Source organism: Ovis aries, chromosome 10 (assembly GCF_016772045.2).
Source record: "Ovis aries strain OAR_USU_Benz2616 breed Rambouillet chromosome 10, ARS-UI_Ramb_v3.0, whole genome shotgun sequence".
In the NCBI taxonomy this organism is placed as follows: Eukaryota; Metazoa; Chordata; class Mammalia; order Artiodactyla; family Bovidae; genus Ovis; species Ovis aries.
In genome coordinates this window covers 55224478-55243073 of record NC_056063.1, presented here as the reverse complement: position 1 = coordinate 55243073, position 18596 = coordinate 55224478, and the positions used below count along the sequence as shown (strand labels likewise).

At 38.6% G+C, this 18596-nt stretch overlaps 1 protein-coding gene across 2 annotated transcripts in view; it reads right to left on the bottom strand.

Moving 5' to 3' along the window:
• The window catches only part of NDFIP2 (Nedd4 family interacting protein 2), a 73847-nt gene that overhangs the window by 22032 nt on the left and 33219 nt on the right, over positions 1-18596 (bottom strand). For both annotated transcript variants that reach the window (XM_060394199.1, XM_004012195.6), the window contains exons 2-4: positions 14460-14625; positions 9949-10082; positions 1413-1506 (exon numbers count right to left, since the gene is read on the bottom strand). In XM_060394199.1, coding sequence (XP_060250182.1) covers positions 1413-1506; positions 9949-10082; positions 14460-14625 — 394 coding nt within the window. The remainder of the gene's footprint in view (positions 1-1412; positions 1507-9948; positions 10083-14459; positions 14626-18596) is intronic.

The window sequence follows — 18596 nt, the reverse complement described above, 5'->3', positions numbered from 1 at the left end:
AGAAGAATTATTTTGCAGCCAAAGTGTGACTTTCCTTTTCATCATATAAGCATGTGTGCATTAGCCACTCAGTCGCGTCCAACTCTTTGCAGCCCATGGACTGTAGTCCACCAGGCTCCTCTGTCCATGAAAGTCTCCAGGCAAGAATACTGGAGTGGGGCAGCTGTTCCCTTCCAGGGGATCTTCCCAACCCAGGGATCAAACCCAGGGCTCCTGTATCGCAGGCAGATTCTTTACCGTTTGAGCCACCAGGGAAGTCCCTTACTTAACATATCTAATGACAAATTGTAACGAAAACCACAAGATATAAATATTACATACACATTATCTGATTGCCAACCTGCATATAATTTAGTAAATTTGAAGAGGAAAATATAACTGCCTGCATATCCATCCACATACTTCTGATACTTCTATTCTTCAGCAGATGAAATGAAAGAAAGAAAAGAAGCAAGAAACCATTTCAAAATGGAGGAAAAGGTAACTGAATTTTTAGACTCAGAAGTAACTCAACTCGGGAAGTATGTATTTTCTATACTGCCTATTATTAAAGTTGAATGTGGTACTTTAAGTAAAACAATTCCTCAGTTTTATTATCAAAATTAACTATACAGTTGAAATACATTAAGTCAATATGCTATCAAAGAAGGTATGAAAGCTTGATCACTTAACTAGTTGAGGGCAAAAATTAACCCTATCATAATCTTGATAAATTTACTTACTTGAATACTGGGTTTCTAAGAATTACTTTAGCAATTTAAACAGTTTGAGTGTCACATTATTATTTACTGAGTGTACTATGTGCCAATCCCTGAGTTAGGAATTGAAATAATGAAGACTATACCGAAGTCTTCTTAAAGCATAATCTACTTTATAAAGTCCAATGCTAAATTAAGAATGTTGCAAAACGTTAAAATAACTATTCCTCAGGTTTCTGGTCTTCTAGTGATTCACCATTCTCCACAAATAGGACAAACTCCTATTTCTGTGTCTCAAATCACATTGTCCCATTTGCCCAGATTACCTCCTGTTTAAAGACACTCAAGTGGATGTTCTCTGCTCCAAAAACAGAATTTACCATTTCATTATACATATTCCTATGGCCCCAAATGGACATGTAGAATTTCACATACAAAAACATATCTAGCTTTCAATATGCTTATATGTATCTCTATACAGTAAGCATCTAGCATCATAACTGCAATATAAAGTTACCTGGTAGGTGCTGAACAAACTCAAGGACTTGCATCATAACATATGATCACAGTTAGTTCAATATCAAGAGCAATTTACATTTTAAACAATGTCACACACACTGACAATACTTGTCTTCCTTCACTGTCCACTTTACTTTAAATACACACACAACTAACACCTGCAAGAAAAAGGTCTGGAGATGAAATATTACTTACTGAAAAATGCCAGCATGAAAATCCCATCATTACCCACTCTGAGCTGGTCTGCGTCATTGAAGTCATCTCTTGGTGGACACTCTTCCTCTTGAATCTGTAAAAAATTCATCATTAGAATAGTTCACTAAACTAATTACAACTTTATTATCTTAAGTGAAAAGGCAAAAATTTAAATAAAGTCTAATGTCCTCAATGTAATATATAAGCAAAAGGGTTGAGATGATACGACCTCTGGCATGTAATAAGTACTCAAAAAATGTCAGTAATTCTTAGTTTCCATGGGCACCCTTAAAAAGAGAAACTTTGAAAGAGAACACAAAATGGATAAAAACTGAGTAACACTGAATCAATGAAAATGGTACCACAAAAGAAAGATATGACACTGCTACCTTAGTGCAAAGTGAGAAAGGATTTTTCATAATCAACAGTGAACTCTGATACAAACTCCAGGGTTGGCAGTCTGGCAACATCTATCAAAAATTAAAATGTATACATCCTTTGACACAGTAACTCCAGCTCTTGAAAATCACCTGTAAGAAATGATGTATTGAAGACAATTCACTGCAGCAATGTTAATAAGGGTAAAAAATTAGACACAATATAAATGCCCATCAGTAGTGGGCTACTGTCAGGAGACAATTATCTGTGTCTTCGGCGTTTCTACATCTTCCAGGTAGAGGCACTGGCTGTGTATTATCTTTTCAAGGATGTTTATATAGTACACAGCTTTGAGAGAGACAAACAGTATCCCCCTCTAGAGCAGGGATCCCTGAAAGCTCAGCTGGTAAATAATCTGCATGCAATGCAGGAGACCCCAGTTCCATTCCAGAGTCTGGAAGATCCCCTGGGGAAGGGATAGGCTACCCACTCCAGTATTCCTGGGCTTCCCTGGTGGCTCAGCTGGTGAAGAATCCACCTGCAATGCAGGAGACCTGGGTTCGATCCCTGGGTGCGATCCCTGGGTTGGGAAGATCCCCTGGAAAGGGAAAGGCTACCCACTCCAGTATTCTGGCCTGGAGAATTCCTGGACTATACAGTCCATGGGGTCACAAAGAGTCAGATGTGACTGAGTGACTTTCACCAGAGCAGACAGGTAGCTGTGCTTATTGACCATTAGAAAATATTGGGTTCCCCTAAACTCAGGGTTCCACACTACAAGTAGAGGCATCGCTGGCCTTGTTTGAGCTGCCCTGTGGGACCTGAAGCTCAGGAAACTGGCATGAGCAAATGATAATACTCTGACTACTACTTCTGCTGCTGTGAATAATAAAGTTTCTGTCTGATGTCTTCTGTGAGCATCCACAAAACAGTGACAAGCTAATCAGACAGCTTGCAAGTAGGGTAAAATCTCAGACCATTGATAATTCTGAGACCAGTGAAATAAATTATTGTATATTGAAAGCAATGAAATTCAAACAGCAAATATTTAAAAATAAATGTCAATTTCCAAAATATACTAAGTGAAAGTCATTTGTACAGTACAATGCTTTTGTGTACAAAAATTATACAAACACATTAATGTAGTTGCTTGTAAATGTTGAGAAAGTTCTCTGAACGTACATACAAAGTCTGTTATCACTAATTGCCTCTAATATTCAACAAACATTGAGTATTTTTGTTGACAGAACACCCATTCTACATAAGACTTCACTTCCTGGTACTTGGGATACATGAACGTACGTAAAACCAAGATGTCTGTCTTTCTGAAGCCTATTTCCCAGTGAGGGGAACCAGACAACAAATAAAGACATAACACACAAGTTACTTATAAAATTATTAAAAGGTGTAAATGTTCCACAAAAAAAAGGGGGGGGGAGGATGTTTAGAATGTTAAGTAAGGATTACTGTTTTAAACATGGAGGTTGCACTGGCCTCATTAAGGCAACACTGAGCAAAGACTTAAAGGAGAGGAAAGGTACCGTGGCTATACAGATATCTCACAGAGGAGTGTTTCGGGCAGAGGGACAGGCCAGTGCCAAGGACCTAAGATAGAATCAGACCTGGCATGTTACAGAAATAGCAAGGAAGCTGACATGGTTGAAACCACTGAAAGCAAACAGGAAGAAATGTCAGAGAGTCCACGAAAGGACCCCGAGTTTTACTGAGTGAACTAGGAGGTCTTACAGAATTTTTAACAAATAAGTGACATGACCTGATCTACAAATATATTATCTCCATGTTACATACACGTACTCTCTCTGGGTGTTTTGTTGCAACTTTGTGTTGGTACAGACAGAGCTCAGAAAAGCTAAGTACCCTGCCCAAGATCATATAATTAGCTAGGTCACGGCAGGACTTGAACCCAGGACACCAATGTTCTTTCTATCCAAGCACGGCTGTCTCACTACATATATTGTTTTCCTGAAGGAAAAAGATTTTCAAAACCATACTGCTCATTATTTAGGCAAAAAGATCCCTTAAACTCTGCAATCCTATATCCAAGGCAACCTTTTGATGGTCAGTGTAATCACTAGCAATGATTAAATATATATTAATAAATTTTTGTATCATTTTAAGCTAATTCAAGAAATAAACACTAAAGCATAGTAGGAGCTCCAAGTAAATACTGTCAATATAATGGCAAGCATATAAATATTTCATATTCTTCTGAAACACCAGTCCAGTCCAAGAGATTTTACCATAGGGACATCATTTTTACAAAGACAGGTGACATATACACAAAGATATCCTTTATAACACTAACACTGGAAACACACTCTTGAAAAGATTCTAACTGTTCACTAGAGAGGAATGGCCCCTATATTAGAGTATACTGATTCCATGGGATCTCACTCAATCATTAACATAACAGAAAATACATAAAATGCTTAAAAAAATAAAAGATGGTAGCCACACAATAATTTCAATTACATTAAACATTGACTTAGAAGCCCTTTAAGAAAAAATTTACAACAAACAGCTGTCTTAGGACAACAATAGTATTTTTTCTAAATTCCCACACTGGCTATTTTAAAGTAAGCATCCATTAACTTAACTAACTTATTTACGAAACACCAAGGATGTGCTAGGTAATAGCTAGGTATTAGAAATAGTTTTGGGGTTGTGCATAATTTATCAAGTGCTAGCTTTTGTGTCAAAATTGTACTCAAAATTTTAAACAAGGTACAAAAAAATGAATCCTATCTACTATATGCTTATAAGATGAGACTAAGTGGCAAGCCATGTTTAAAAGTTTTATAAAGTGAATTATGTGAAATTCAAATATTTTTCATCAGTTCAGTTCAGTTCAGTCGCTCAGTCATGTCCGACTCTTTGTAACTCCAGGAACCACAGCACACCAGGCCTCCCTCTCCATCACCAACTCCCAGAGTCCACCCAAACCTATGTCCATTGAGTCGGTGATGCCATCCAATCATCTCATCCTCTGTCATCCCCTTCTCCTGCCCTTAATCTTTCCCAGCATCAGGATCTTTTCCAATAAGTCAGCTCTTCGCATCAGGTGGCCAAAATACTGGAGTTTCAGCTTCAACATCAGTCCTACCAATGAACACCCAGGACTGATTTCCTTTAGGATGGACTGACTGGATCTCCTTGCAGTCCAAGGGACTCTCAAGAGTCTTCTCCGACACCACAGTTCAAAAGCATCAATTCTTCAGCACTCAGCTTTCTTCACAGTCCAACTTTCACATTCATACATGACTACTAGAAAACCATAGCCTTGACTAGATGGACCTTCGTTGACAAAGTAATGTCTCTGCTTTTTTAATATGCTGTCTAGGTTGGTCGTAACTTTCCTTTCAAGGAGTAAGCGTCTTTTAATTTCATGGCTGCAATCACCATCTGCAGTGATTTTGGAGCTCAGAAAATAAAGTCAGCCACTGTTTCCACTGTTTCCCCATCTATCTGCCATGAAGTGATGGGACCGGATGCCATGATCTTCATTTTCTGAATGTCGAGCTTTAAGCCAATTTTTTCACTCTCCTCTTTCACTTTCATCAAGAGGCTCTTTGGTTCTATTTTTTATAGAAATATTAAAAATGGGTAATGCATTTTAGTAAATCTACTGAGTCATCACATAATCATACCTGCAACCCTACACAATAAAAATAAGAAACAGTAGAAAACAGTATTGTTTCCAAGTGTCCTGACTACCTATATTCCCCCAATGAAACTGGGTTTAAGAAATAAACTTTCAGTTAATCCAGTTGAGATTTATTTACAACTGAAGTACTCAAGTGCTAATCAGATCAGTTTTTTATCCAAATCAGGTAGAGAAACTCATACTTGACGATAATCTGCAGAAAGAGGGGGACAGAAACAGACAAATTTGAAAGATATTTTACAAGGGTCAAAGTTAGTTTCTTTGTACAACTCTGTTTCTATTTTCCACAATCTTCACAAGCTCTTAGAGTTAAAATGGTCTCAGAAACAAGTAAAAACAGAAAACTTTTCTTTATGGGCATATTCCAATTCAGGCAGAGAATCACATTACTTTCTAAAACAAGACACTGGAAATGACGACAGTGAGAGGTTCTAACAGTAACACTTCAGTTTTCTCTCCAAAAGGTAAAATCACTTCTATCTCAAGACACAGAGAACAAGACTTAATGATTCTTACTTTCTCTTTAGTTTTGATCCAATAGAGTGGAAGTTAGGGCAACAGAGGACATAAGGTCCTTACCATCCTTTACTGGAGTGGGTACCCATTCCTTTCTCTAGGGCATCTTCCCAACCCAGAGATCGAACCTGGGTCTCCTGCCCCGCAGACAGATTCTTTACCATCTGAGCCACCAGGAAAGCCCTAAAGACCTTTACCATTTCCAAAGTCCCCAGGGAGACATTCCCTGAGAAAAGGAGCTCCCGTCCCACGCCACCAAGAGAGTGTGTGAATGTATATCCAAACACGTACATAAACACACATGCACTAATAAAACCTCCACACCTTACAGATCTGTCCTCCTGCTCCATAACTCTCCCCTCCCAACATCAAAAATCCTTACTGACTGAGCTATATTTATATCATGGTCTTAACAGAAACTTATTTAACTCTCAGATGGAAAATGCATCAATAATAAATTTGCGGTTTACTATCTTATGTGCCCCAAACTAATTATGATGATGTTTAACTCTGTGTGTGCTGGAGGACGGGAGTGGGAGAAGGTGTGGAGACGGTTGTGGCTGATGAAAGAAACCTGACCCGCTCACCCATCAGACAATCTACTCGTTGGGCGCTGGCCTGTTGGTGGCAGGGTAAGAATGCTGCACGTACAAACACGCTCCTCCCCACCTTGGCCCCTCACCTCATTCACGCTTTCCTCCATGACATATGTTGTGTTCTTTTCCTGAACAAAATGGGGATGAATCCAAGATTTGAAATGACATCTCTAAATTCTAAGGCAAGAAAAAAAGGTAACAAACTCTAGTCCTGCTTGCAGCCACAGTAAAATGTACGTAATTCCCCACTTTTTACATGACTGAAGAATAACAGCATACATACAGCTCACTCCCTTTTATCGAGAGAGCCACTCCTTTACCAGAACAGGAAGTAACATATGCATCTATCACTAACTCGATTACCAAGACAGGGAAGATGGGGGAGAAGGGGTGGTGGAATCTTTGACCATCATTCCCAAATCCTGGGGTGGCATGTGTTCAAACGACAGAAAAAGAAAAAAAAAGTGAACTGACAAACAAGTTTGTAGGCCTGGTAAATTCTTTCTTTGTGTTTTAACCTCAGTTCAGTTCAGTTCAGGTCAATCGCTCAGTTGTGTCCAGTTCTTTTCGACCCCACAGACTGCAGCACACCAGGCGTCCATGGTCCATCACCAACTCCCGGAGCTTACTCAAACTCATGTCCATTGAGTCAGTGAGGCCATCCAACCATCTCATCCTCTATCATCCCCTTCTCCTCCTGCCTTCAATCTTTCCCCAACATCAGGGTCTTTTCAAACGAGTAAGTTCTTCACATCAGGTGGCCAAAGTACTGGAGTTTCAGCTTCAGCATCAGTCCTTCCAATGAATATTCAGGACTGATCTCCTTCAGAATGGACTGGCTCGATCTCCTTGCTGTCCAAGGGACTCTCAAGCATCTTCTCTAGCACCACAGTTCGAAAGAATCAATTCTTTGGCACTCAGCTTTTTTTATACTCCAACTCTCACATCCATAAATGGCTACTGGTAAAACCATAGCTTTGACTGGACAGACTTTTGTTGGCAAAGTCATATCTCTGTTCTTTAATATGCTGTCTAGGTTTATCATAGTTTTCTTCCAAGGAGCAAGTGTCTTTTAATTTCACGGCTGCAGTCACCATCTGCAGTGATTTTGGAGACCCAAAAAAATAGTCTCTCACTGTTTCCCCATCTATTTGCCATGAAGTGATGGGACTGGATGCCATGATCTTATTTTTCTGAATGCTGAGTCTTAAGTCAACTTTTTCACTCTCCTCTTTCACTTTCATCAAGAGGCTCTTTACTTCTTCATCTTCTGCCGTAAGGGTGGTATCATCTGTGTATCTGAGGTTATTGATATTTCTCCCAGCAATTTTGATTCCAGCTTGTGCTTCAGCCTGGCATTCTCATGATGTACTCTGCATGTTAAGTTAAATAAGCAGGGTGACAACAAACAGCCTTAATGTACTTCTTTTCCTGATTTGGAGCCAGTCTGTTGTTCCATGTCCAGTTCTAACTGTTGCTTCTTGACCTGCATACACATGTCTCAGGGGGCAGATAAAGTGATCTGGTATTCCCATCTTTTGAAGAATTTCCCACAGTTTATTGTGATCCACACAGTCAAAGGCTTTGGCATTGTCAATAAAGCAGAAGTAGATGTTTTTCTGGAACTCTGTTGTTTTCTTGATGATCCAATGGATGTTGGCAATTTGATCTCTGGTTCCTCTGCCTTTTCTAAATCCAGTTTGAACATCTGCAAGTTCACGGTTCATGTATTCTTGAAGCCTAGATTGGAGAATTTTGAGCATAACTTTGCTAGCATGTGAGATGAGTGCAACTGTGCAGTAATTTGAGCATTCTTTGGCATTGCCTTTCTTTGGGATTGGAATGAAAACTGACCTTTTCCAGTCCTATGGCCACTGCTGAGTTTTCCAAATTTGCTGGCATATTGAGCGCAGCACTTTCACAGCATCATCTTTTAGGATTTGAAATAGCTCAACTGGAACTCCATCACCTACACTAGCTTTGTTCCTAGTGATGCTTCCTAAGGCCCACTTGACTTCCCATTTCAGGATGTCTGGCTCTAGGTGAGTTATCACACCATTGTGGTTATCTGGGTCATGAGGATCTTTTTTGTATAGTTATTCTGTGTATTCTTGCCACCTCTTCTTAGTATCTTCTGCTTCTGTTAGGTCCACACCATTTCTGTCCTTTATTGTGCCCATCTTTGCATGAAACGTTCCCCTGGTATCTCTAAATTTTCTTGACGAGATCTCTGGTCTTTCCCTTTCTATTGTTTTCCTCTATTTCTTTGCACTGACCACAGAGGAAGGCTTTCTTAGCTCTCCTTGCTATTCTTTGGAACTCTGCATTCAAATGAGTATATCTTTCCTTTTCTCCTTTGTCTTTAGCTTCTCTTCTTTTCTCAGCTATTTGTAAGGCCTCCTCAGACACCAAAGAGAGATACCTCATGTCAAAGGGCAAAGGAGAAGCCCCAGCAAGATGGTAGGAGAGGCAAAATCATGTTTAGAATGAAACTCCATACCTGCCAGAGACGCTCAGAGGGCTCAAACAAAACCTTGTCCTCACCAGAAGACCCCACAGAGACTGAGCCAGACCTGCTTTTGAGTGTTTGAATGTCTCCTGCGGAGGTACGGGTCAGCAGTGGCCTGCTGCGGGGGCAGGGGCTCTGGGTGCAGCAGACCTGGGTATAGCTAAACCCTCTTGGAGGAGGTTGCCATTAACCCCACCACAGAGCTGCCAGAACTTACACAGGACTGGTGAAACAGACTCTTAGAGGTTACAAACAAAACCTTGTGCACACCAGGACCCAGGAGAAAGGAGCAGTGAGCCCACAAGAGACTGACCCAGACTTGCCTGTGAATGTTTTAACCTACTGCAAGTACACTCATAGAGTCACTGGACTGGCTGTGCTAATGTATAAAAAATGAATAGAAAATAATGATTTATAATTATAGTTATGGACCACAGAATCTAAGCTACATAAGAAAGAAAGACAAGACACTAAAGGTACTTCATTAACAGTGAAGATGTCAACAGGGTGGGGGTAACTTGCATGAGGAAGTCAGAGGGATGGCAGGGGGAAGGGTGGGAGGGATGAGTCTTAGTGCAGGAGATGCCTGAAATCAAGTTTAGAAAATGATACATTAATGGTAAAAAGAACACCTAGATGACCACAGTCTGAGACAGGGTGCAGGAAAAGACCAACAGAAACAACAATGAGGGGGGTCAAGGAATGCAGAAGGTATATTTCACTCAGAGAGTGCCAAAACACAATGACACAAATGAGCAGCAGTATAGAAAATACTAAAAAAAAAAAAAAAATGCATGCAGAGAGAACTATCTTGGATATTATTCTCAAAAGGAAACAACAGCACTGTCTTACTCTTTGAGATGTTTCTGCTGCTGCAGCTGCCATTGCAGCAGCCTTGGCCTTTTCAGCTTCATCGTACGTGGGAAGAGAGGTAGCAACACTGTAAGGAGGCGGCACAGGATAAAATTCACTGTAAACTTCTGTATCTGAAGGAAAGGGTTTTAAAAAAAGATAACCATTAAAACAAACTAGTGACATTTTTACAGCCATAATACATTTAACAAGTTACAGAATACCACTGAGGATGATCACTGCCATTTGTAGTCCTACATTATAAGCTGTATAACATATAAATTTTTACTACATCATATTCTTGGAGTCCTATATTGAGAAAGGACTGATAAATATCATCCAGAGACTGATACACGAAACAAGGGCATCAAGAAAGAGACTCTGAAAGTGTGTGCAACACTAACGAGGTAAGAAACTCACCATATGTGAACGTGCTCTGTGCACCCACTTGCTGTGCTCAGAGAAGTTATCTGCCCATAATCTCACAGTCAAAAAAAGTAAAAACAGCAGGAATAATAGTTAAAAAAGAAAAACCAAAACACTGAAATAGCACTCGCCACCTCCTATACCACTTCTAAATACATTAACCCCAGCAACCCTGAGGCTCAGAAAAGTTAGGTGATTTGCCCAGGATCACACAATCAAGAAGTGGCAGTACCCAGAAATTTCCAGACTCCAAAGACTCTGTTCTGCTAATATATGACATTAATTTTTCTACATGGGGCAATTTTAGCAACTCCTAAGCAAACTCAGTATTTCTCTTTGCTAAAAGATTAATGCTTTTAACTCTTTTTTACTCTTATCCCTTCTCCCATTTTCTCTGCATCTACCTAGCTCTTTAGATTTTCTTTTTTTGGAAGAGTTTGTCCCTCCGCAATTTTTAAGCTATTTTTGAAATATGATCTCCAGAAGTATATTACAATAAACTATTTTTTTTAAGCTGCAACATTTATTACCAACTTGCGTATAAGTAAAATCATACACATAGGTCAATCAGTCGACTAAGATGTGCTAGAATTACTGACATAAGCAACAGGCAGATTCTAAAAGTAGTTCATACCACAGTGTTTAACACTACTTCTGTGATTTCCTCTATTATAATGACAGTATTTTCACATTTTCTATATTGTTTATAATTTTACCTATCTTTATCAGACTTTCTTGCATTTTCAACATGAAAACACACTACACTCCAGCAAAATTTTTCCTATTGTATTTTAAGGTCTATAGGTTTTAAAAATAAGTATTTTTAATGCTATCAATAAGAGCTAAGGGTCTGAAGTTAGGCAATTTCTAACTTAGTAACAGGAAGTGGTGAGCGGCAGCATAATACTGAATGTTATCCAACAAAAGGCACAAGAGTCACAAAGTCTTAGAAAAGACTTATGATTAGGATGTAAAAACACTGCACACAGTCAAGTAAATAGATTTCTTTAGTTCTGAAGACCAAAGTAGAAGCAAAACTTCAGTAAAAACAATGATTATGAAGTTTAAGGCAATAACATTAAAATTATAAACTTTTAAAACTGAAACAATGGTGGCTTCCCTGGTGGTCTAGTGGTTAAGAATCCACCTTGTACTGCAGAGGACACAAGTTCAATCCCTGGTCCAGAAAGATCCAACATGCCTCGGGCCAACTAAGCCTATGTACCACAACTACTGCAGCCCAAGCACCCTAGAGCCTGATCTTGCAGCGAGAGGCGACACGACAATGAGAAGCCCACACACCACTCTGAAGAGTAGCCCCTGCTCACTGTAACTGGAGAAAACCCGCACGCAGCAATGAAGAGTCAGCACAGTCAAAAATAAGATAAATAAATATTTATGTAAAAACCTCAAACACTGGCATATATATTATACAAGGTAATGAGATCCTTTACCTTAAAACTAGATGTGAAACACTGTAAAGCAATTATTCTCCAATTAAAAATATATATATATATGTAAGTTATTAAAAACTTTAAACCCCCACAATAGAAAAAATACCTCTGCCAATAACAGGTAAAAGTTGAGATGACGAATCTTTAATTTTCACTTGTCAATTTTACTTCCTTTTCTTCTCCCCTTTAAGGCAAAGGTTGGTTCTCAACCACAGAATGTTAAGTCTGGGGAGTTCCAACCCTAGCCCTCCTTCTTGGAAGTTGTGTAACCTCAAGCACATCACTTAAGTCTTATGAAATTCTCCTTTCTCATCTATGAAGCCGACCCAGCGATGTATTACTTGCTATTATGGGATAAAACAGAACAGTATTCAAGAGGACTCTGTAAAAAGTGAAGCATTATATACAAATGTCACCTTTTATAACTGATGTTGCTCAGATCTATAAAAACAGTCATAAAAGGACCTACTGAAGAACATAATCTCCACAGAAAACAGGTGCTGTCCATACCAAAAATTTAACATTGACCAAAAAGCTAAAGAAAAATAGTATAATAGCTTTCATTAAGCAAAGACCCCAAATTCTAGAATTACTCAGTTCTTACTCTCCATTAGTCAGGAATGGCCTCTTAGCAGAGGTGAAAAAATTTAAACGACCAGGAATCACAAAGGAGATGGTGAGAATAACTGAACATCTAGGTACCAGGCTTCACTTGTTTCACAGCTGAAATCCGCCTAACCTTTAAAAATATCATGGCATTGAAACATGTATACTATCATGTAAGAAACGAAGCACCAGTCTATGTTCGATACAAGATACAGAATGCTTGGGGCTGGTGAACAGGGATGATCCAGAGAGATGATATGGGGTGGGAGGTGGGAGGGGGATTCAGGATTGGGCGCTCGTATACACCTGTGGCAGATTCATGTCAATGTATGGCAAAACCAATACAGTATTATAAAGTAAAATAAAGTAAAAATAAAATTTAAAAAAATAATAATTATATATGTTTAATGTTCAATTATATGTTTAATTATAAAATAAAAATGAGGAAATATTTGCAATAAAAAAAATATCATGCTACTTTATCAAAACCACTATACATCATAGAAAAATGAGAAGCTTCTCAAGTCATTTTATGTTGCTTTCAAAAAATTTTGCTTTCAACTTTGCTTTCCAACAGTTTGCTTTTTCCAAACCAAAAAGACAGTACATAAAGTTACAGATCACATCAAAAAAGCTGCAAAAACACTAAAATATTAATGAATTCAAATCCAGGAAACACTGGAACACGATGACAAAAAGACCAAGCATATAGGGATGGATTAGCTTCAAGAAGAAATGTTAATAAAATATTTCATGACAACAAAAACTGAAGGAGAAAAACCACATGATTTTATAATAGGATACCAAAAAGCTGACTCCCAGTTTCTGGCCTGCTAGAGCCATTTACTGAAATAGGGGAGACGGTCAAAGGAGCAGGCCTGGTTGCGAAGAGGCTGAGGCTGTATACAGCTGTGGTGGTTTTAAACCACAGTCTATTCTTTGAAACACTTCCATGAAGAGGCAGAGACTAATTCTTCAATAATCCTGAAGAGAGACTAAACTGACTCACTTCTAACAACCTGCACTGTGACTTTTGAGGCAATGTAACCCATTCTATCTGCGTTTCCCTCAGAACACTTCTTCTTAGAAGTCAGCTTGCATTCAGAGAGGAGCCCAGACCACAAGATGAGGCCACCAATAACTGTTCTGGCCAAAAGCCTCAGCTGAGACCCCAGTTTAAACCTGCCTCAACCAGTAAATAAATGTGTGAATAAGTAAGCCTGCAATTGCCTGTATCAGACAACAATCACAGGAGACTCTAGCAGAGAACTTCATCATGGAGCCAAGCTCACGCTCCAAATTCTGAGAATTGATAATAATGACTGTTATTTTACTCCATGAGGTTTGAGGTGGTCTGTTAAACAAATAGTAGCTACAACAGAGGGACATTCAGCAAAGGGACTTTCACTCTTAGCATCTTCCATCACAGAATGATTAACTTAGCATTACTGGGAAAATATAAATTGTGGCCAGAGAAACAGATGAGGGTATTCTTGAGAATGACCTGAAAGGATGAGATGAATAGTAGCAAGTGAGAATCACTGCCTTATATTCAAGAAATATTACCATGTGCAGGGGGGAACATTATGTACACCCTTCACCTCCATTCACATATGCAAACCACATTCCCACTCACGTTCATCATGAATAATACCTGGTTTTATGACTATACAAATAAACACACACATGTATGGGTATGTTAATACATGCATGTCTGTAGGCATTATATGTGTGCATGAATCTATAGGTATGTATTATTTCTTCCAAAAGTTATATAGGTTAGTCCACTGGAAATGGATTCTAGCAAGCATAAGAAAGCTTGACAAGCTACAATTTTAAATTAATTTTTAAAATGTGAGACACATAGGGCACAGAGTAAATTATTTTATAAACTACCTTTAGAAAAATTTGTTTTAGAGAAGCCCATTAACAGACTTGATAATTATACAAAACCATACTGGTTAAAAAAAAAAAATTAAGTTATTAAAAACATTACTAGCAGTTCCCTACTAAGAGCAACAGTACCTGAAGTTGTAGGTACTTCCACGGTAATACTACTGTAAGGAGGAGGAGAAGAGTCAGTCTCATGTCCAGATGCTGAAGAAGCAGCCTGCATGGTGTGTGGTGCTGAGTTTGAAGTAGATGGCTGCTCTACAGCAGACGATTCTGAATTATCCTCTTCATTGTGAAGCTGAGAGAGCAAACAAAAATGAAAACATTAATGTAAAGCACATTTTCTTTAAATTTTTAAAGATTATTTCAGGCAAAGAATCGTTTTTATTTTTCTTTTTTAGCTAAAAACAAGCTAAAATAGCATTTAAAAAGATGAATAAAATTTTTGAGAGACATAATCAGTCATTAAGTTTAGAATTTTTATAATTTATAAGAAGAATAAAGGTCAAATTTTTAGGAATTTATAGGAAAAAGAGGTAATGATAACAAACAGATTCAAGTTCGCTCAATCCTGCAATACATATTGTCTACCACGTATTAATCACTGTATACAGCAAGAAAAGTAAAACTCCTAATACAACCATACCATATCTATTATACTGGTATCTTATATAAATGAATTAATGAAATATAATAACAATTTATAAACATTCTAAAAATGTGGAATACTCTGAAGTTCTCCTAAGTTCTAAAAGAATTACTTATAAAGCAAAATAAGTCACTGTGCATATAAAACTTTGAAAACTATTCTTCATTACAACCAATTTACTGAAAGTTCAATAAGATTAGATAATATACTAAGATCTTTATGGTTTAACTCATTTAATCCTCACAACCAACAAGAGACTGTTATCCCCATTTGACAGGCTAAAAGAAAAAAGGAAAAGAAAACCAAACCAACCAAACCAAAACCACCTTGGACATGAAGACTTAAGAGTAATTTGCCAAACATCACAATAGGTAGGAAGGCTAAGCCATGAATCAAATCCAAGCAATGTGGCTGCACACCTCCTGCTTTATAGTAAAAAAAAAAAAAAAAAAAAAAGTGTGTCAAGAGAATTAATCTGCATGCTGTGATATAATGCATTTTTAATTTTAGAACATGAAAATTATTACTCCACTTTTTATAAGCTTTACTAAACTTACTTTCTCTGTACCTTAGTGACTCCACATGTAAATTCTAAATGAAACGAAAATCCTCACAGAACTGTAAAGTAATATTTAAAAATCAACTAGCATAATGCCAAACACACAAAAGGCATTTGGCAAATACTAGTTCTACCCTTCTTCTCGTTTAATATACTTTACTTTATAAACTCAAAAACAGAAATTATGTAGTGCTTCAGTCTAATAAGTAGTCACTAAAGAATTTTTTTAAATATGTGAAGTAAAACAGGAGGTCAATTTGCTTCATTGCTGTTTGGATGTGTCTTGGGGTAAGAGATTACACTAGCAAAACACTTTTTAAAGTTCATAAATGAATTATAATTTTTAACAAAACAAATCAACCTAAAATCATCTCAAAAAGACAACCTTTTTCATAACACTGTGGAAAAACGTTGCCTGTCATTCCAGCAAGCAATGAAGGTTGCCCACCATCAAGCTACCAACAAACACCGCCAACCACATTCACTGTACCCTGAGAGGAACTCAGGATGGTGAAAGAGAGGATACAGGCCCTGGGTAGTTAAGAAGCACATATGAAGAATAATTTCAACAAGCCCAGACTTTACTATCTTCTGCACAAAGGGCCTCCCAGGTGGCACAGTGGTAAAGAATCCACCTGCCAATGCAGGAGACACAGGAGGGACTGGTTCAATCCCTGGGTCAGGAAGATCCCCTGGAGGAGGAAATAGCAACCCACTCCAGTATTCTTGCCTGTAAAATCTCATGGAGAAAAGAGCCTGGCAGATTACAGTCCATGCAATCACAAAGAACCGGCCATAAGTGAGCAACTGAGCACATGTGCACACATAGCTGCTGCTGCTGCTGCTAAGTCGCTTCAGTCGTGTCCAACTCTGTGCGACCCCATAGATGGCAGCCCACCAGGCTCTCCCGTCCCTGGGATTCTCCAGGCAAGAACACTGGAGTGGGTTGCCATTTCCTTCTCCAGTGCATGGAAGTGAAAAGTGAAAGTGAAGTCGCTCAGTCGTAGAAAAGAACTAAAATCATTAACTTTTAACTTCAGACGTCTGTTTTTTGTGATTAACAGTATTCTTTTCATGTTCTACTATTCCCCTGGCCTTCCCCCAGAAAAAAACTCCTACGAATCCTGGCTTCTGCCTAACCTCTTCAGAACAGTTCCTCAGACCTACCTGAGAGGTTGTCTCCTGGGCTACAGTCCTCACTAAGGTCCCCAAATAAAACATAACTTGCAACTTTTAGGTTATGTGTTTTTCTTCCGTTGACAGCATCAAAATTTATGTAACAAAATTCATTCACAGAAAGTGAATTCAAATAAGCACAAAGTCAACTCTATGAGCTTTTACATTTATTTACTTGCAGGGCTTTTCTAAGTAGGCACTAAATGAGCAACCTCTTGACTAGCAACACTCTGCTCTAGGGTCATGAAGCATATTCCATGTTTCCCATTACAAGGCACTCAGGAGAGCTCCCAATGCATTCAGTCACCTTTGACCACATTTTTAAGACCAAAAATGTCACATGAACAAATCAAGTCAAACAAAATACAGATATATACTTAGAAATAGCTTGTATTTAGTAATTTAGCCTATATGAGTATATTTAGTATATATAGAAGTTAGTGTTACTAAATAAATAATTGGAGAAGGCAATGGCACCCCACTCCAGTACTCTTGCCTGGAAAATCCCATGGACCGAGGAGCCTGGAAGGCTGCAGTCCATGGGGTTGCTAAGAGTCAGACATGACTGAGCGACTTCACTTTCACTTTTCCTTTCATGCACTGGAGAAGGAAATGGCAACCCACTCCAGTGTTCTTGCCTGCAGAATCCCAGGGATGGGGGAGCCTGGTGGGCTGCCATCTATGGGGCTGCACAGAGTCAGAAACGAATGAAGCAACTTAGCAGTAGCAGTAGCAAACAAATAATAGTGAAGGTGTCTAAATTTAAAAAAAAAAGGGGAAAACCATTTTCCATATCTACTATTAATACTGCAAATGGAGATGAACTGTATTAAAAAGAAAACCCTGTATGACAAACAGCTCTGCCCTAATTCCTCACAGGAAACACCCCTACCACATCGAATATGCTCCCCAGAATGACCAACTCTCTTCTTCAACCTATCAAAACACATTCACATAACTACAATAAAAACAGTTACTACAGACATTTTTACATATGATCTCAGAAATAAAGTTTTGGAACTTACACAACACACCAATTAATTTCAACCGCCCTACTAACACCTTCAGTTTCATTTTTACAAAATTATAGTATACGGTGAACAGTTGCTCTGTGTCAACAGTAAAACCCAATAATTCAGTCAACAGTCTCTGTCCACTGTGGCACAGAACTTCCAACTCACTTTAAATGTAACACTGTAATTTTTTATATATCTTTGGTGTCTCTACAGATTAACCTATAATGTGATAAAACAAACTTATTTTTAAGGCAGGACAAGAAAAATTTCAGCATAAACATTTTTCTGCTGTTTTGAGTCACCACTCCTTCCCTTCTCCTGTGCATTGTGCATTCACTATTGACTAGACTGGATCCCCTTAGAAGACAAAGGAATGCCTGCTCACCCCCAAGATGCAGCTTCCATCTCGTGCCAGCAAGGTAACTCCTCAGGAGGTAACACTGCTTTCTCGGTCCTGTAAGGAGTCACAGTGACCCCACTACCTACCTTGTTGGACTATGTAAAGCATCAATATGTTGTTTAGTTACTAAGTCATGTCCAACTCTTTCAAGATCCCATGGACTGTTGCCTGCCAGGCTCCTCTGTCCGTGCGATTTTCCAGACAAGAATACCAGAGTGGGTTGCCATTTCCTCCTCCTTCAGGGGATCTTCCCAACCCAGTTACTTTGATGTATAACTTTTTGTCTCAAAAACTTACACATTTGTGCTTTTACTTTTAACAGCAATCAGAACTTTCTGAAAGACTGTCTCCAGCGTTACAATCCTCAGATTGGCTCCAAGAAGAATCTCCACTCCTTTCTCAGATGGACTATTGTTTAATTTTTTTGACATCTGACTGCCTTTCCTCTAAATTCACACAAGGGTTCAAA